The sequence below is a fragment of the Pteronotus mesoamericanus genome, unplaced genomic scaffold, assembly GCF_021234165.1.
Source record: "Pteronotus mesoamericanus isolate MK-2021 breed Mesoamerican mustached bat unplaced genomic scaffold, CSHL_Meso_final scaffold_174, whole genome shotgun sequence".
NCBI lineage: Eukaryota > Metazoa > Chordata > Mammalia > Chiroptera > Mormoopidae > Pteronotus > Pteronotus mesoamericanus.
In genome coordinates this window covers 40,102,503-40,119,232 of record NW_026555309.1, presented here as the reverse complement: position 1 = coordinate 40,119,232, position 16,730 = coordinate 40,102,503, and the positions used below count along the sequence as shown (strand labels likewise).

At 55.1% G+C, this 16,730-nt stretch overlaps 1 protein-coding gene across 2 annotated transcripts in view; it reads left to right on the top strand.

Moving 5' to 3' along the window:
- Positions 1-15,844, top strand: part of ASAP1 (ArfGAP with SH3 domain, ankyrin repeat and PH domain 1) — a 231,886-nt gene extending 216,042 nt beyond the window's left edge. For both annotated transcript variants that reach the window (XM_054590497.1, XM_054590496.1), the window contains 5 exons: positions 2,440-2,509; positions 4,648-4,706; positions 8,205-8,704; positions 10,492-10,614; positions 13,251-15,844. In XM_054590497.1, the coding sequence (XP_054446472.1) occupies positions 2,440-2,509; positions 4,648-4,706; positions 8,205-8,704; positions 10,492-10,614; positions 13,251-13,325 (827 nt within the window). In that variant the 3' untranslated portion in view covers positions 13,326-15,844. The remainder of the gene's footprint in view (positions 1-2,439; positions 2,510-4,647; positions 4,707-8,204; positions 8,705-10,491; positions 10,615-13,250) is intronic.
- The last annotated feature ends 886 nt before the right edge of the window (positions 15,845-16,730 follow it).

The following is a 16,730-nucleotide window of genomic DNA, read 5'->3' as shown; positions in this document are numbered from 1 at the left end:
TGTCGTGTCACGAATCCAGGGACTTCAGGACTGGAATGGGTTTGAACCCATTCCTGGCCTCATGCAATTATCGACTACACCAGAGGACGCCTGGAGCCTCTGTGCCAGTCACGCTGGGCCCATGCCCGCCTGTCTCCCCACAGACTCTTGGCCCACAGCTTCTGAGCTGAAGCAAGTGACCACAGCTTTTGGTTGCCTGCCAAGCATCTGTCTTCAGCTGTCTCAGACACGTCTGCATGTTATACTACGTCCTTTTCCAAATTGCACAAAGAGAAGAAGGATTGAGCTGCTTCTGTGTTTTTGCCCCTCCCTCCAATACTACCCTGGGCTCAGAAAGCTTTCTGCACCACACTTCGCCTCCCGGGCATGGCAGGTGGCCTTCGGGCCCCTGTGAGCAAGAGGAGGTTCCTTTCTGCCAGGCCACTGGCAGCCCCCCTGCCCCCGCGCAGCCCAGGTGTGTGAGAGAGGAGGGGGCAGGCGGAGCCTGTGCTGCTGGTGCCGGCCTTGTTCAGGAGGCCCAGAGTGGCTGCCCCGGCGGGACACTAGCTAGTAAGCGGGGTTTGGAGACAGACAAGGCAGACTCCCTGACTATGAGACGCTCACTCATTGAGTAAACCATGTCTTTATGTCCCATCGCAGGAAACTGTGAGTGATACTCTCTCTCGTGATGTCCGTACCCATCTAGAGGGTGGTGACTGTCATCGTTCCCATTTTATAGATGAGGGAACTGAGGCTTCACTGAAAAGCCATGGCGGCCAAACCCCCACCCGCTGGCCGGCGGTACGGCTGGGGCTCCATGCCAGGCCTGCCTGCTCCAGGAGATGCGCCCGACGCCACCCGTCCGTGATCGGTGGGCGCAGGCACCCAAGACACAGGGCACGATCCAGTCCGGCCGGGGAAGAATTCTCGGAAACTGGCTTTGGAGATGTTTTCTGAAGGTCACATAAGAATTTACCACTAGTGCGAGGGGGCAGGTGTTGAAGGGAAAGGGAACAGGGAGCTAGGTTACAGAGGCACCAACACAGACCTCTGGAGGATGGAGAGTCACCTTAGTGGCCAGAGAACGTTCTGTGCAGGAGGCCCGTCCTTGCACTCTGCCATCCTCTCCCTCCGACTGGGCTCAGGGGAGAGTAGGTGACAGACGGTGGTAGTTTAGTGCCGACCCTGCCGGTGGGCTGCTTGGCCTTGTGTCCCAGCTCTGACCCTAACCAGCTACTTGACCTTGGGCCTAACTTGACTCCTCTGTGCGTTTCTTCCTATGAAATAAAATGGAGAGTGATTATTACTGTGCATCTCCTAAGCATAGTTACTGTGAGTAAGTGCTCAATAAACAGTGGTTGCCTCTGTTAATATTCCTATTGGGGGGAGTCGTGATGGGTCACAAAAAGCACGTAGCCTTGTGGCCAGGCCTTTCAGGTACGTCATTTAGCTGTGGGACCTGGAACCATTCATCCCCTCAGCCTCGTTTCCTCGTCCTTAGGACGAGGACGATGCCGGCCCCTGTGTCACTGTGAGGGAGAAAAGCACCGGGCCCTGCAGCAGGCACCCCAGGCAGCGAGCGCGCTCAGCCCTGTCCGCTCCACCTGCCCTCCTGCTCCTGAGCCTCCCCCAGCCCTTCCCAGTGCCCCCCCACCAGAGGGGTCATGGGCGTCCAGATTGGGTAGCAAAGGGCTATGCTGAAGGACATGCGGGTTTCCAGAGCAAGGAAGCGGACTAGAGCCCAGCAACAGGGGCAGGTTCCCGGGCGTTCCTCCTGGGTGCCTGGCAGCTTGGCCCGGGTCGCCCGGCGCTCCCCCCACACGGAAAGGGTCACAGGGGAGCCGGCTTTCCTGTAGCCGGCCTTCCATCCTCCTGGGCAGAGCGTGCTGTCCAGCTCCAGGGCTCCTCCGTTAGAAAGTGCTCCGCTGTTCAGGGGCCGCGCCTGTCCAGGACGCCTTTCCCTGCCCCCTCACCGGGTCGCTTTAGACACTGCCTCTTCTCAGCAGCACCCAGCCTGGTCAGCACCCAGCCCGTTCCGCGTCACTAGTGTGGTTTGTAGTGTATGTCTCCCTGGCCAGATTGTAAACCGTGCAAGAACAGTCCGTTTGCTTTCGTGCCCCCTGCTACGCAGTCATACCCTGCACGGCATAGGTGCTTCATAGATGTTAACGTTTGTGTGAAGGATGAGTGAGGACGGTGACTGAAGGCCTTGCCCCACAGATGGCCAGCTGCCAGCACTGCGGAGCCCCGTCCACACACGCGCATACCTGTGGGCTCTGTGTGTCTTCTGAGTCTCGGGCCTCCAGGCGTGGGAACCCCTGAGTGAATCTGTACACACTCTTCTGGCTTCAGCCTTTTAAATTCTGGAACTGAAGGCAGACCTGTCTGCCAAATCCCATGTCTCCGTATTCCATTTCCCCATCTGAGGGCGCAATTTTTTACATTTGATTTTCTCTGTAGGTAACGATATGGGTCCATCACCATCAAGCAAGACCACAAACAAGTTCGAGGGACTGTCTCAGCAGTCGAGGTAAGCCAGCTCTGTCCTACTGTGCTGACGGTTGTGATGGACAAGGTCACAGAAATGGGTTTTAGTGACAATCTGCTCCAAGGGTGGCCCGCGGCTGCGCCCCTTGTCGCTCAGCCTGGCGGCCCTGCAGACCGTGCTTGTGAGTGGGCCGCCCTCCTTTGCCTGGGCTCCGGGTGGGACCGGACCTCACGCCCCTGAATCACAGAGTCTGTCGGAATTGAGGTTTTACTTTCAGTTTTTTAAATTAAGGCATTTTGTTCTGTTCCTTTCCCTCGTGGCTCCATTTTGCAGCCTGGGGAATGAAAAGATAGTCCTCAGTGAAATCCGACAGCCCAGATATTTTCACACATAAAAACGTGACTTTCCAAGTTCCCTGTCGGTAAGTGCTTCCCGGCGCGGCTGGGAGCGGCACTTCTGTTTTCTCTCCTTCCCCTGAAACGGGTACTTCGGAACATTCGTGGGCAGCATTTTCCAGCCCCAACGCAAAGGGCTTTTTCTAGAGGCCAAGCTGAGATAAGGACACGAAGAGCCACTTCCAGACCCAGAACTTCAGGGAGAAAGAGTCAGCTGGGGGGTGTTGGCATTGCTTCCCAGAGTTTATCCAGACTTTTTGAAATAGTAAAAATCCTCATTTCTTTCAATGCCACCGATCTTTAAGTCTTGACAGCCCCGTGAGGCGGCGCCTCAGCACTGCACTCGCTTTCAGAGCAAGGAAGCAGCCCGAGAGGTTTGGTGGTGGCGTCCTCGGCGCTGGACTCGAACCCCTGGCTCTGCGGGCTCCCTGTCCCTGAGTTCCCGTGCCTGGCACCCTGCCTGGCAGGGCCTTAGAAAATCACTCCAAAAACATTTGAAGCAAGACCTTTTGGCGTTTCCCTGACCCGTGTGGCTCGGTTGGGTGTCTGTCATTCCTCAAGGCAAAAGGCCAACGGTTTGATTCCCAATCAGAGCATATGCCTGTGTTGCGGGTTCAGTCCCCGGTCAGGGTGCATATGAAAAGCAACCAATGTTTCTCTCTCACATTGATGTTTCTCTTCCTCTCTTTCTTCCTCCCTTCCCCTCTCTTTAAAAGTAAATATCTTTTTTTAAAAAGTTAAAACATAAAACCTTTGACATTTACCATTTCCAGTTCAGTGGTGGCTTTGTCTCAAGAGCAGTATGGCCTTCCAGTAGCCCAAAGGCAAGCAAGACTTCCAGTGAGCTGGAGGAGCCTAAAGACCAAGGGTGATGTGGGGACCAGGATAGAGGACACGCGTGTCATGTCTTTTTGACTCGGCCTCTGTTTGCTTCGTTTGGCTCTTCCTGTTCTTTTAAATGCAATTAGGATAGAAGGGAAAAGAGCCAATTCTTAGGACATCAAAGGACAGAAAAGGAGAAGTGAGATATTATAGGGAGCTCTTGGGAGAGAGCCTCAGGCGCTTGGCTGCCATTGCTTTTGGGGTCTTCAGCGCTCCTATGTCCCAAGAGTAGTTTTAGCCTCTGGTAAAAGGGAAACAGCGGTTCCAACAAATGCCACAGATGCCACCCGAAGTGCTGGCACTTGATTGGTGGCAGAGGTATGGGAGTTAACAATTGACTCCTCAGACGACACTGGCGGACATCCGTCCCGGGGACCCGGGCCTGTTCCTTGCTCATTTACGCGTCCTCCCAAGGAGGCGAAGCTCAGGGCTTGGAGGCCGGACACCCCGGCTGCTCCCTTCAGAGGACACCAGGGCTCTGGGGTCCCACAGAGCTGGGTCCGGATTCCCACTGACCAGCCCGGGACCTTGTGCCTGTTGCTGCAGTCACCTCATCTGAAAGTGAGGGTGGCGAGGGTCCCGTGGTAGGGTCCCGTGGGATGAGTTACTTCTGTGTACCACGCTGGGGACACATCTGTGTGCCAAGTGCTTTCACAGACGTCACTGCCTCTAGGCAAAGGTCTCCCAGGAGAGGGGGCAGCCAGAGCGTTCCAAGACCCCCTCCCCTCTCACCTCCCCGGCAGGCACGCTCTCGGTTACCAGAAATGGCTGTAGCCTTTTGCTAAAGAAATGTTGAAAGGGTTTTTAGATAGTTCAATAAACACCTGGGATTTCCTTGAATACTCAGTCACTGCTGGTATTAATGCACTTTTAGGTCCTAAATGATTTTTATTTATTAATTAGCACCGGATCTGCGAAGACTGCACTTGGTCCAAGAGTTCTTCCTAAACTACCTCAGAAAGGTAAGATTTCTCTTCTGTTTTCGCGTCTATTGAGAGTGTCACTGTGCCTTCGGAGGGGACGGGGTTTCTGTCTCTCTTGGCCACTCTGTTTCCCAAGTGCCTGGAGCAGCACCTGGCATGGAGGAAATGCCCAGTCAATGTGTTCAATGAAGAACATGCTGATAAACTCAAATTTAGTGCTTAGCAAAGCACCTCACTTTGCCTAAAAAAGTGCCGTACTTGTTCAAAAGCTACATTATGAGACTCCCCAGGGCCCATTTCTTCTCCTTTGCAAAGCTGATCAGAGAGACTAGAACTGGGTCCCCTCTCCCACTTCCGAGCCGTGTGACCTGGGCGGGGACGGAAGCTGCCCTGAGCCTCTGACTCCTCACGGGCACGTGGGCCGAGCACGCCCGCTTCCTGAGGTTCCGAAAGGACAAAAGGAGTCATGCTTCCCAGGGCCCCGAGTTGGTGGGTCCCAGGGATGGCGTCTCTCATGTGAGTGGGGACACGCATGCTCACCAAGGACAAGAAAGCAGTGTCACTAACGTGGCCACTTGGCCAGGCAGACACGCCACTTTTTGACCAAATCTGTAATTCTGGCCGAGCTCTGCACTGGAAAGACCAAACTGTCCATCTTTCTTACCACAACAAAAATGATAGTGCCCATCCTTTTGTTGCAGTGCCCTGGCTGCAGAGCCCCCACGTGGGCATCTGCTTCACGTGGGCCAACAGGGTCCACGCTCGGTGCAGACGGAAGCCCAGAGGAGCTTGTGGCTGCTCCCTGGGTTTCAGGCCAGCGGTGAGACCTTTGACCCCAGGAGCCAAACTCGGGATTCGTGGTGCAGAGCTGGAATTCAGCGCTCTCCCAAGGCCTCAGCCAGCCGGCGCCTCGGAGGGGCGTGGGCAGGTCCGGGCCTGGCTCGGTGGAGAAAGGCCAGGGAGCCCCGGGTGGCCACCGTGCATTCCCTGCAGAACGCAAAGGCAGGCTTCCCCCGCTCTACTGGGTCTCCATCTACAGCCGCGAGGGTTTGCTTTTAACCTCTGCCCAAAGGGCTGCCTGACCTCACAAGTTGGAGCCCGATGCCACAGCCCTGTTCCCACTTCTCCAGAGGCTGCCCCTTCCAGCCGCAGGGTCACGTGTTCCCACGGGTCCCTCCACCTGCCTGTGCAGCTCACTCCCCTCACACCCACACCCACCGGGGCCGCCGTGGTTGCTGCCCCTTTTCACAGTCCACGTCCCCTCCCCGTCCCCCCAGCCAGCCTCCCTCCTGATGCTGCGCCGTGCCAGCCTCTGCTCCCTTGACCAACGCTGGGCCTGGCCCCAGGGGCCTGGGCCTGGTGGGGAAGCGCAGCCAGCGGGGACATCCAGCTCGGCCTTGTGACCAAGGACCCGCAGCAGCCTCTGTGCCAACGCCCTCCCTCCAGCAGGACACTGTGTAGTCCAGCTGCAGGGGAAGTTTGCTCGCCTGCCCTTCAGAGTTAGTGCAGGGCAGAGAGGGGTTTTCATGGAAAAACACAAACCCAGCTGGGAAAGAAAATAGCAAAGGCTGGAGGCTCCCCTAGAGAAGAGACTGACTCTTTTCTTATTTCTTATTCTGTTTCTTCTTATTAAAATGATATATATTCATTCTAGAAGATTTGAAAAATACAGATAAGCAAAAAGAAGAAAATGCAAATCACTTGAAGTCTTCCCACCAAGATAAACAAGTGGATCTACCCTTTCGCTCTCATGTTTATACTTTTTTAAGTTTCCATTTAAGCTGATTTTTTCACAGGGTAAATCGAAAACATTTCCCATGACATAAATTACATAAAAATGCGGCTTTTACTGGCTGCCTAATACTCCATTGTCTGGTCCCACACTACGTCAAGCAGCCTCTGTTGTTTAGTTTTCATGCAGCTTGCTTTTCTTTTTTCTCACTCTAGTGCTGTGCGGAACATTCTAGCACAGACATGTCAGTGCTTGGCTTTGATTGCTTTTTTTAGGTTAAATGTGTAGAATCCGAGATGCATTTTTGGAGGGTTATCGCTGCCCAGCCCTTAGTCACAGTTTCTGTTCCCCCAGAAGCGTGACTCACAGCAGGGCTTCCCAGGCAGACCGCCTCGGGGATCCCCCGGGTGTGCCCCCATCGCTCCCTGCCTCAGGCCCCGCTCGCTCAGCCTCGGACTCCTCAGAGAGGGACGCGGTGGCCCCACTTGGACCGTGCGACCTGAGCCGCAGCAGCTCAAGCGCCCGGTCCAGCCCGCGGGCAGCGTGCCCTTGAGTTTCCTGGGAAGGGAGGGGGCTGGGCGGGCCTTGCGTGGCACCAGCCACGGTACGGCTGGTGACCGTGTACGGCAATGTACAGCCGGGGTTTATCCTTCTTTTTTTTCTTTTTTTTTCTTTTTAAGAATACCTTTCTGAATATGGTGGACTTTTAGGATAGCAGTTCTGTTTCATTTTGTCTGACTCATTCAGTGTGCCTAGTCAGCTGTTTTCATGCTGAGCCCTATGTGACTGGTCCCCGCGCCAGGAGCAGAGTCATGAAAATGAGTAAAAATATGAATCCTGGCCTCAGGGTAGCCTGCCTGACAGAAATAATGAGAATACCCTTAATACATAGGGCCTGCCAGGTCCTGTCGGCCAGCGCTTTACAGATAGTGAGGCACGTTTTAGAGGGGAGGAAGGGGAGGTCCAGAGGCTGTGTAATTGCTCCAGGTCACACAGCTAGAAAGTAAGTGGTGGTGCTGGACGTGGGGCCGGGTCCTCAGTGTCCTGAGTTCAGCCGGATAGAGCTGCACAGAGAGCCGCGGGGGCGGCCCCTGCAGTCCCATCCCCGGGGCGGTGCGCAGCCCGGCGTTGAGGAGGAAAGGAGGGAACTGACTTAGAAACGCACCCAAACATACTAAGTAGGAAAATAAACCAAAGTTGCAGACAAGGTACATATTGTGGTCCTGTTTACATTCATGAGCACGTGCACCTGTGACACCAAAACATAATCAAAAAAGGGGGAGGGGGAGTAAGAGAAGAAGCCTTAATACTAAAGAATTTTTGATACAGCGAGTACTGTTGCCAAAACAGTACATCGATAAAAGCAGATAAAAGTTTTGTATATGGAAAATATATGAAAAAGTCAAAAAGGAAAAATATCAGAATAGTTAAAATGGCTGCAGACAGTGAGGTGATAGCCTTCTGGAAAACTCGCAGCTCTGTACCTTCCGTTTTCTCAAATTGTATTACGTTTATAGTTGTGGGTGTTTAAATTGTGGATTAGTTTGGACATCCTTTCCTTACGTACCTGCATCATAAAATCATGGATTGTAATGTGGGCCCCTTCCAGGCTCCCAGCTTTTGTCTGTTTACAAACAGGCCACGTGCACCGAGATCGGCCCCTTAGCTCCTCCGTTCCAGGTGCTCCCATCAGGTGTCACAGGTGTCAAGTCGGTTGTCCTCAAGGTAACCGACGGGAGGAAACAGCGCGTCCCCAGCCCCGTTCCTTCCTGTGACCTCCCTCTCTCTGTGGTTGCTTCCCACAGTGGCACTACGGAAAACGGAAACCAGCCATCATCTCTCCCTAGACAAAGCCAGCATCCCGCCTGAAATTGTCCCGAAATCGGCACTGCTGGCAGACTTGCCACAGAAGCCACCACCTGGGGACCTGCCCCCGAAGCCCGCTGAACTGGCTCCCAAACCCCAAATTGGAGATCTACCACCTAAGCCAGGAGAACTGCCCCCCAAGCCACAGCTGGGTGACCTGCCACCCAAACCCCAGCTCTCAGACTTACCTCCCAAACCACAGATGAAGGACCTGCCTCCCAAACCGCAGCTGGCCGACCTGCTGGCCAAATCCCAGCCCGGAGATGTCTCGCCCAAGGCTCAGCCGCCCTCCGACGTCGCCTCGAAGTCACAGCCAGTGGATCTCTCTCCAAATGTGCCCGCCCGAGACGCCATCCAAAAGCAAGCCTCTGAGGACGCCAACGACCTGACACCCACTCTGCCCGAGACACCAGTCCCGCTGCCCAGGAAGATCAACACGGTGGGTGGGCGCCAGGGTACAGCAGGCTCTTGTGAACTCCGCGGCTGCATCTGAACCCCGGGATGGGGGAGGGGCGAGGTGTGGCCAGCAGGAATGCAGAGAAAGCAGGCACTTGCTGGGGGTGCGCAGGGTGCCGAAGCCGGGCCTGCCGGTACTGCAGGGCTCAGGGCCCACTGTAACTGTGACCTTGGCCAGTTACTCACCTGCTCCGAGCCTCAGTTTCCTCACATACAGAAAGGGGCTGATACAGGAACTGGGCCCTTGGTCGATGAAACACACCCAGCCGCCACCTGGAAACCCTCAGCAAGTGGGCGCTCCCTCCAGGAAGCTGGAGCATGAGTCTCTTCTTCCGAGGACATGGGAGAGCGGTCCCCTCTCAGGGCCCCGGGCACCATGCCCTCGTGCGCCCCGCTGCCACCGCCTGGGAGGGCCCGGAGGCAGAGCCCACGGAGACGTGCACGGATGTGGGATTTGGCTAAAGTCTCGCATTTCATCATTTTCGTGAAATGCTTTCTGCTCTTTAATATATCAACTTTATTTTGATATAAAAATGATTTTTTTTTCCCCCAAATTCTTTTGGGGGGTGGGAAAGCGATGCTCTAGGAAAGTGCATGTATGCCTGTCCTGCCTGCGGCTGCACAGGGGACAGGGATGGCGACACCCTGGGCTGGGGAGCACAGTTTGCTGGGGGGGGGGGGGGGCCTGGACCGAAAGACCTCCCACAGCACGTGACAGCTCCGCCCCCGCTCACAGTGCATCAGGAAAACAGTGTTGCAATAGACGCGTCCCTGGGGGACTGAAGGAGCTGGAAGGCAGAAACCCACCCTGCCTGGGGTTAGAGACCACCTGCCTGCGTGGTGGGTGCCTTAGCTCCTCACGAGGGCAGCTCCCCGGACCCCAGGTGCCACTGTGGCCTTGACAGCATGGACTTCACGGCACTCCGTGGTCTCAGGGAATCCTCCTGTTGTGAGTGATCACTAGGGGCTTCTCAGCGGCTCGCCGAGCCAGCACTGAGAGGACATGTCTACCACCGGCACAGTCCCACCAGCTCCGCAGGCTGCCCCTGCCAGCCCAGGGGTGAGCTGCCGCCAGGAGCCGGGGGACCGAAGAGGGAAAGGCACTGGACTCAGAATGTTTAGGGCCGTGGCTTGCTTTTCTTATTACTGGTACTCCACTGAGCTGGGTGCCCGGAACATCCTCTAGAAGGCCATTTTCCTATTTCCATCTTCCTGTTCGTAAAGAACTGGAAGTTCAACAACTAAAAGCCCTAGTCACATTGGTCAAAATTCAAAGATTCTGGGGGAGCTGCTCAGGGCCCTGCCCGCCTGGCCACCACTGCCCTGTCCAGCAGCTTGTGCTGACAGGGCACTTGGCACGCTGGGCTGGAGGGATGTGTTTACACTGCATTCAGTGGCAGAAGCTACAGATTCGCTTTACGTCACGCTTCCCAGAGCCACTTCAGCCTCCACTGTCACCTCTGCTAGCAGCCATGGTGGCTGAGGGGTGGGGGGACCACACTCTGGGTCTCTGGTGGAGCTGCTTCCTCCCATGCGGTTTTCTTGCCCGTGAAAATAACAGGGGCCGCCCACTCCCTGTGCCAGGCTCCGCCGCGACGCCAGCGGAAGGGGCGGGGCCTGTGTCTCTTGCGCCATCACAGGGTGGACGTGTTCCCCCGATCACAGTGGGGAAACTGAGGCTCAGGGAGGTTCTGTCAGTTCCCAAGCTCGGTGTGTCCTTTTTTCCCTCCATTCCTTCCTGGCAGTTAAACCCCCGTGTCTGTGTCGCAGGGGAAAAACAAGGTGAGGCGCGTGAAGACCATTTACGACTGCCAGGCAGACAATGACGACGAGCTGACCTTCATTGAGGGAGAGGTGATCGTGGTCACCGGGGAGGAGGACCAGGAGTGGTGGGTACGTGTGCCGCCAGCCATCCCCTCTGGGGTCTGTTCACCGTGCTGGGCCCTGCGCAAGGAGGGGGCGGGGGTGGAGGCGGCAGGGCGGGGAGTCCCTGCGTGCCAGGATCCCGCCCTGGGGACACTTCCCAGCAGCCCTTTCATCGGGAGTCTTCTGTCACTGTCTTAGCTGCTACATAAACAGCCCCGGAGCTTCGAAACTGGGTCAGGAGCATTCACGTTCTGTGTGCTTTACCCTCACCCTCCCTGTCAAAGCAAAGCCTCTGAGCCGGAGGTATTTTCTAGATTTTCAGATGCAAAACCAAAGCTCCAGAAAGCACGTCGCCCAAGGCGCACAGCTAGTCAGCAGGCAGCCACGGTCCCCAAGCCTGTGTCCTTGGCACCACCTGCGCTGCCCCAGGCCAGGAGGCCAGGGCGCCAGCCTCGGGCTCCACCTCTCCGCCCTGTGCTGGCCTCTCTCCATCCAGGGGACACAATGCCTTCCTCGTGCGATTTTAGGAGAAGGCTCATCAGGAACATCTATAGACACTCCTTTCCTGTGAAAACATGCTGCCCAGGTTCCAGCAGGGACAGGCATCGTCATCTCACACGGTGGCTGTTTGGACGTCAGTGGCCCTTGGCAGTGCCCGGAGGGACCCAGCTCTGTCTGCTGGGAGGGGCCTGCGGGTCACAGCTGGGCCAGCAGAACCTGCTCATGCTCAGACACAAACACATGCCTGCACACGCCTCTGGTCTGTGTTCCTTTGGGCGCAGGCAGTGGCTGGATCCGTGATCGCAGCCGTAGGGGTTTTGCTTGGGCTGAACTGGAGGTTCCTAGATGGGGCCGTTTGTCCCCCCGGGACATGTGGCAACGGGAGAGGCATTTTGATGGTCAGGATGTGGGACTGGTGGAAGGCCGGGGTGCAGCTAAACGTGCCTGGGGCCCCTGCCGCCGGGAGCGCTGGAGGGGGAGCCCGGACTGAGGTGCCCGCCGCGCGCTCTGCCAGGAAGCCGAGCGGGGTGCCCGCGCCCCTGTGAGAGTTGGGGCTGCCCCTGGCGCGGAGCCCGTCTGAGAGCCAGGCACGGCCCCGGGGCGGGGGCGGCGGGACTCGGAGCCCCCGGGAGTCACTTACCCTGTGGCCTTGGATAAAGAAAGTCCCTTCTGTCGGTCTCCGTTTCCTCCTCTGAGAAACGGGACAGCCGTCACCCTGCCTCCCAGGGCATCGACGAGCTCACACGCCGGGGCCAGCTCAGACCCTGTGAGGTGGGTAAGTCGGGACTTCCTGTTTTGTCCACTTTCCAGAGGAGAACACCGAGCCCAGCAGCCTGGGTGACCACCCACAGTCACACCCCGTAAATAAAGGAAGCAGCCGAGGGCAGGGCACACAGCTGTGCGCCAGCTGCCCCCTGGGCTGCGGGTCCTTCAGGAGGGAGTGGCAGCTGGCCTGGTTCTTGGAGCCACCTCCCGTCTGTCCTGTGAAGCCCATGCGCCGGTTTTGTGACGTTTTCTCACAGTAGGCTTCCCTGTGACGCAGGTCCTGTGGGTGTAGCAGGTAATTAGAAGCGTTGGCGCAGGTAACCGTGGCCTAAGGCTCCAGCGCAGGCAGGGCAACCGCCGCAGGCCGCAGGCCGCAGTCCATCTGAACTTTCGCGAGCCCCTTGCCCCAGAGCAACCAGAACGCCAGTGCCCTGTCCGCCAGCCCTTACCGACGTGGAACGTTCTGCGTGGTCTCTCCCTGCGCCTCAGGGAAGGGGCTCCTCAGCCCCGCTTTACAGACCGGGGCTCCGCGAGCTTTGCCCGGGGTCGCCCAGCAGCAGAGGCAGCGAGACCCCTGACTACGGGCACGGGCTCCGGGCCCCGCGGCCCGTGGGAGGCCCGGGGCAGGCACGCCCCCTCCCTCGGCCGCTATCCCTTTTTCTTTTTTTTTTTTAAAGAAAGTACAAACTTTATACTATGTGTGTTTATAAAAGTATGAGAGCCTCTTGGTTCCCCCCTTCCAACTTGTGTGTTCACCACCCCAAGCCGCGCCCCCTTCCCGCACCGTTTGTCCCCCTTTGCTGTCTCCTGCCTCCTGCCTCCGCCCGCCCTCGCCCCTCTGGTAACCGCCATCCTGTTGTCTGTGTCTGGGAGGCTTTCTGCTTTCAGTTTTGGGTTTTTGTTGTTTTGTTTTGTTTTGCTTTTCACTTAACCCCTTCGCCTTTTTCACCCAGCCCCTCACGCCCCCTCCCCTCTGACAGCTGTCGCTCTCTTCTCTGTGTCTGGGGGTCTGTCTGCTTTGCTTGCTAGTTTACTTTGTTCACTGGATCCCACACGTGAGAGAAATGCTGCGGTGCCGCCTCTCGCTGACTGGCTTGTTTCACGCAGTGTAATGCTCTCCACGTCCCTTCGTGAGGAAAACGAGGGCCCTCATGGGGCTGATGTGTGGGCACAGTGAGGCCCACACAAAAGGGCCGAGCGCGTTGTCCAGGCCGCCCTCCGCTGTGGGCGGCACTGGGCCCCAGAGTGTGATGTCAGCTCTGCGGCCCCCGCAGGCGGCGGAGAGGAAACCTGCCTCCCGCCCCCAGCCTGTGGGCAGCCCGGGCCCTGACCCCCAGGCTGGTCGCGGGGCAGCTGCCTGCGGCCTCCAGCCTGACGCCTCTCTCTCCTCCCCTCAGATCGGCCACATCGAAGGACAGCCTGAAAGGAGGGGTGTCTTCCCGGTGTCCTTCGTTCACATCCTGTCCGACTAGCAAAAAGCAGAACCTTGAGATGGTCCACACCCTTCAACAAGACTGCCGCCCCGCGTAACCTGTGCACACGTGTACATAGCTGCTGTTACAGGACGAGACACCCACCGGAGGGCCGGCCCAGGGGGGACTGTAGTGTGCGTTGTAAATAAATACCCTGTTGTTTTCTGCCTTTGCCAGTATTAGGGGGGCCTGGGATCCGGCGCGCCGTACTGGTTTGCCAAAGCCATCCTTGGCGTCTAGCACTTACATCTCTGTCTGTGCTGTTTCCCAAGCAAACAGGAACACAGGAGCTGCTGGCTTTGCAAGTAGAAGTGGCCTCAGCAGCCGTCAAAAGGCATAGAATTGACTCTCTGTTCCTCACAATGCAGTATTCTCAATCATGTTACTGAAAATGCGACGTAAGCAAAGAGGTGGGTTCTGTTTTCCAGGTGAAACTCTTAGCTCCGTGACAGACCAGCCTGCAGTTACCTGTGTACACAGTTTACAGCTCCACCACCTACTTTGGTATTTATTACAGAAAAGTGCTCAGTTAAACATAAGTGTTACTCCTTCAGCAAAATAATCACTGGCCCCAGAACCTTGGGTGGCATTTTTCTGTGCCCACAGCCTCATGCAGGTTTAGACATGTGGATTTATGCTGTCTTCTGAGGAGTGCCCGCCCCTGAGATGTTACCTCATTATGCAAAAATAACATAGCCTTCGTGACTATTTTGACAAAAGTTTAAAACCCCTTGAATGAAGTTCAACTGTCAGGAACCAAGGACTGCCGGGAAATGTTAGCCTCTACCTTATGCATGCGTTTAGAAGCTTACCTGAATTTGCCTTTTATAAAGGAACCATATGGATCAGTTGAACTGTACATTTTTAAAACCGGATTGCCATTAAAGCAGAAATTACAAGGTTGCAACAGTATTTGTTTCTAGTCAGTCCTTTGGCTTTCTCAAGAGTATGGATTTACATATCATATTAAGAATTAGCATCCTTCAAATGTTAAAGCATCTCATGCATCAGTTTTAAATTATTTTCATAGTTCTGTTCTTGACAAATTTAAACTCTTAAAAGATTACTCAAGAGGATGACAGATTTAAAAGTCAGCCCTGCACATAGCTCCCCGACGGTAGGACCCAGGTGCTGAATGAAACCAGCCTCTTCTTTTTTCTAGGCTCTTTGTCAAACCCAGTTGTAGATAAATTTTCCAATCTCAAGCTCTATTCAGTAGACGTGTTACCTTCAAGTCAATTCATAACCCAGGTTTTAAACGCTGCTGTGAATTGCACTGTGAAAAAGCTCTTCCCGCATCCAGTCCCCCTCTTGGTTTTCTTCTCATCCCAGTGTGTTTATCAGACCGTTAAGAACACCGTGCCTATGTCGGCCCTTTGCGCGAGTCGGAATTTTGAAAAGAATACATTCGGGTCACTCCCCAGTCGGTGGGACTGCACTCTGACTCTGAGGCTCATGTGTCATTCTGGCATCACATTTGCTTAAACTGCTTTGTTGGCAGCCGCACAGAAAACTACTATTTTTCAGCAGATAATCTTGGCAACGAGTGAGACTTGTTCATTTCGCAGAAGCACAACTCCCAACCGAACCCTTAGGAGAAATCGTCATGAACAGAGTCACAGCGCTCAGTGAATATTAATTTAGTTCTGCTTAAGTGGTTACCGTGGAACCTTCGAGTAGCCACCTGATTCATAAACTTTGCATGACACAGACCCGCACCACACCTTCCTAGCTGTTAGCGGAAAGTGATTAAGCAGTTGCTTCCGCGGCCTCACAGCACATGTGACGCCCACAAGAGCAGCAAGGACGTCGGGAGCCGGCCGGCGTGCTGGTGCGTGGCCAACCGCGCTTGCAGCCTCAGGACCTCAGCCACACGGGTGTCAGGACAGGAAGTCACCGTCCCTATTTCCTTAGTGCCCTGGTCCATTCAGTTCCGTATTTTAAGTTGCATTTAAAAACTGTTCATTTTTGTGGCCCACGGTATTTTCAGCTGATCTCACAATAAACTGGTTTCTAAAAAACACAACAGCTAGATGTCTGAAATGAGATGGAATCAGAGTCTGTTCTTTATTCCTTTTTGCAGCAATTTAAACATTTTTTTAACACCTTTTTGGGGGGGGAGGGGGTGCCTTTGTTTTCCATCAGGAATCTGCGTTTTCTCTAACCCAGCTTACTGTGGGACCTAGGAAAACTAGGTATAAATACCTTTGCTGATCTCGGTTGAGTTGAAATCTGATATTGTTCTTAAACTCAGTGAGCCACTATCTGCAATTTTGTACATGATATAGTATTTTGAAGGTATGGAACTTTATGAAAAAAAATAGCTAATTAGTTCTTTTTTTTTCCCTCAGAGGGGAAAGGTATGTTCTGCAAATAGTGTGTGTCTTATTTTACTGTTGAACAGCAATTGCTATTTATTTTTTTATGGCCTAGAACTTCAACCTGTTGTATAGGAATCCCGTATACCACTAGTTAAATTCTGAATTCTCATCTGGATGTTACGCTCAAACATCAGTACACTTGTCATTTCACATGTATTTAATGTGACAGTTTTTTCAGTACTGTATGTGTTAATTTCTACTTTTTTTAATATTTAAAATTGCTTTTAAATAAACATATTCTCAGTTGATCCCAAACACTTGAAATCAGGCCATTTTGTGAGTCATCCTCTCCTCTTGCATTTGGAGAACGTCAAGATTCCCCTGACTCAGGGGGAGAGGCAGCGCAGGCCTGGGCGACGCCAAGGACACGCACGCTTTCGGTGTGGGCGTCCGTGTCCTCGGCCTGCAAACAGGGCCCTGGGCATTTTGGTCCCCGATACCCACGCCCACCTCCACAGCGCCCAGGTCTGGCCGGTTTATGTGAGCAGGGCAGGGGTGCCTGGGCGTGGGGCGTTCTCAGGGGACCCCGCCGGCTGGATGTGGGCGTGTGTCACATGGCTATTCCAGTGCTGCCCGGCAGTGGGCAGACCTGGGCTGACATCTGCCTGCACCATCTCCTCCTCATGAAGCCAGTGGGAGGTCAGAACCCCTTGGCTGCCCAGAGCTTGACCATGAGGCTGGGGTTCGTTACCATGCCGGGGGTGTCGTGGTTCCTAAACGACCCCGTCAGGAACCCAGATGAGTGGCTTTGGTCCCAAGGCGACCAGGGGGATTCCTCCCGCACGGAAGACGGTCCCACCTTGAAGTCCTAGCCAGAGAAGCAGCTGTGGAAAGCCGACTGAGACAGTGGCGTTGAAGGTTCTGAGGCGTCGGTGTCCTGTTCCCTTCAGTGTGCAGGCGCCTGGGAACTCTGGTCCACACGCCCAGGCAGCACAGACCCCTCCGCTGTGCTGCGGGGGGTCGGCTTGTGCAGGAAACCAGTGGCTCAACCAGGATCTTTAGGGGAGAGGCTGACATAATCACC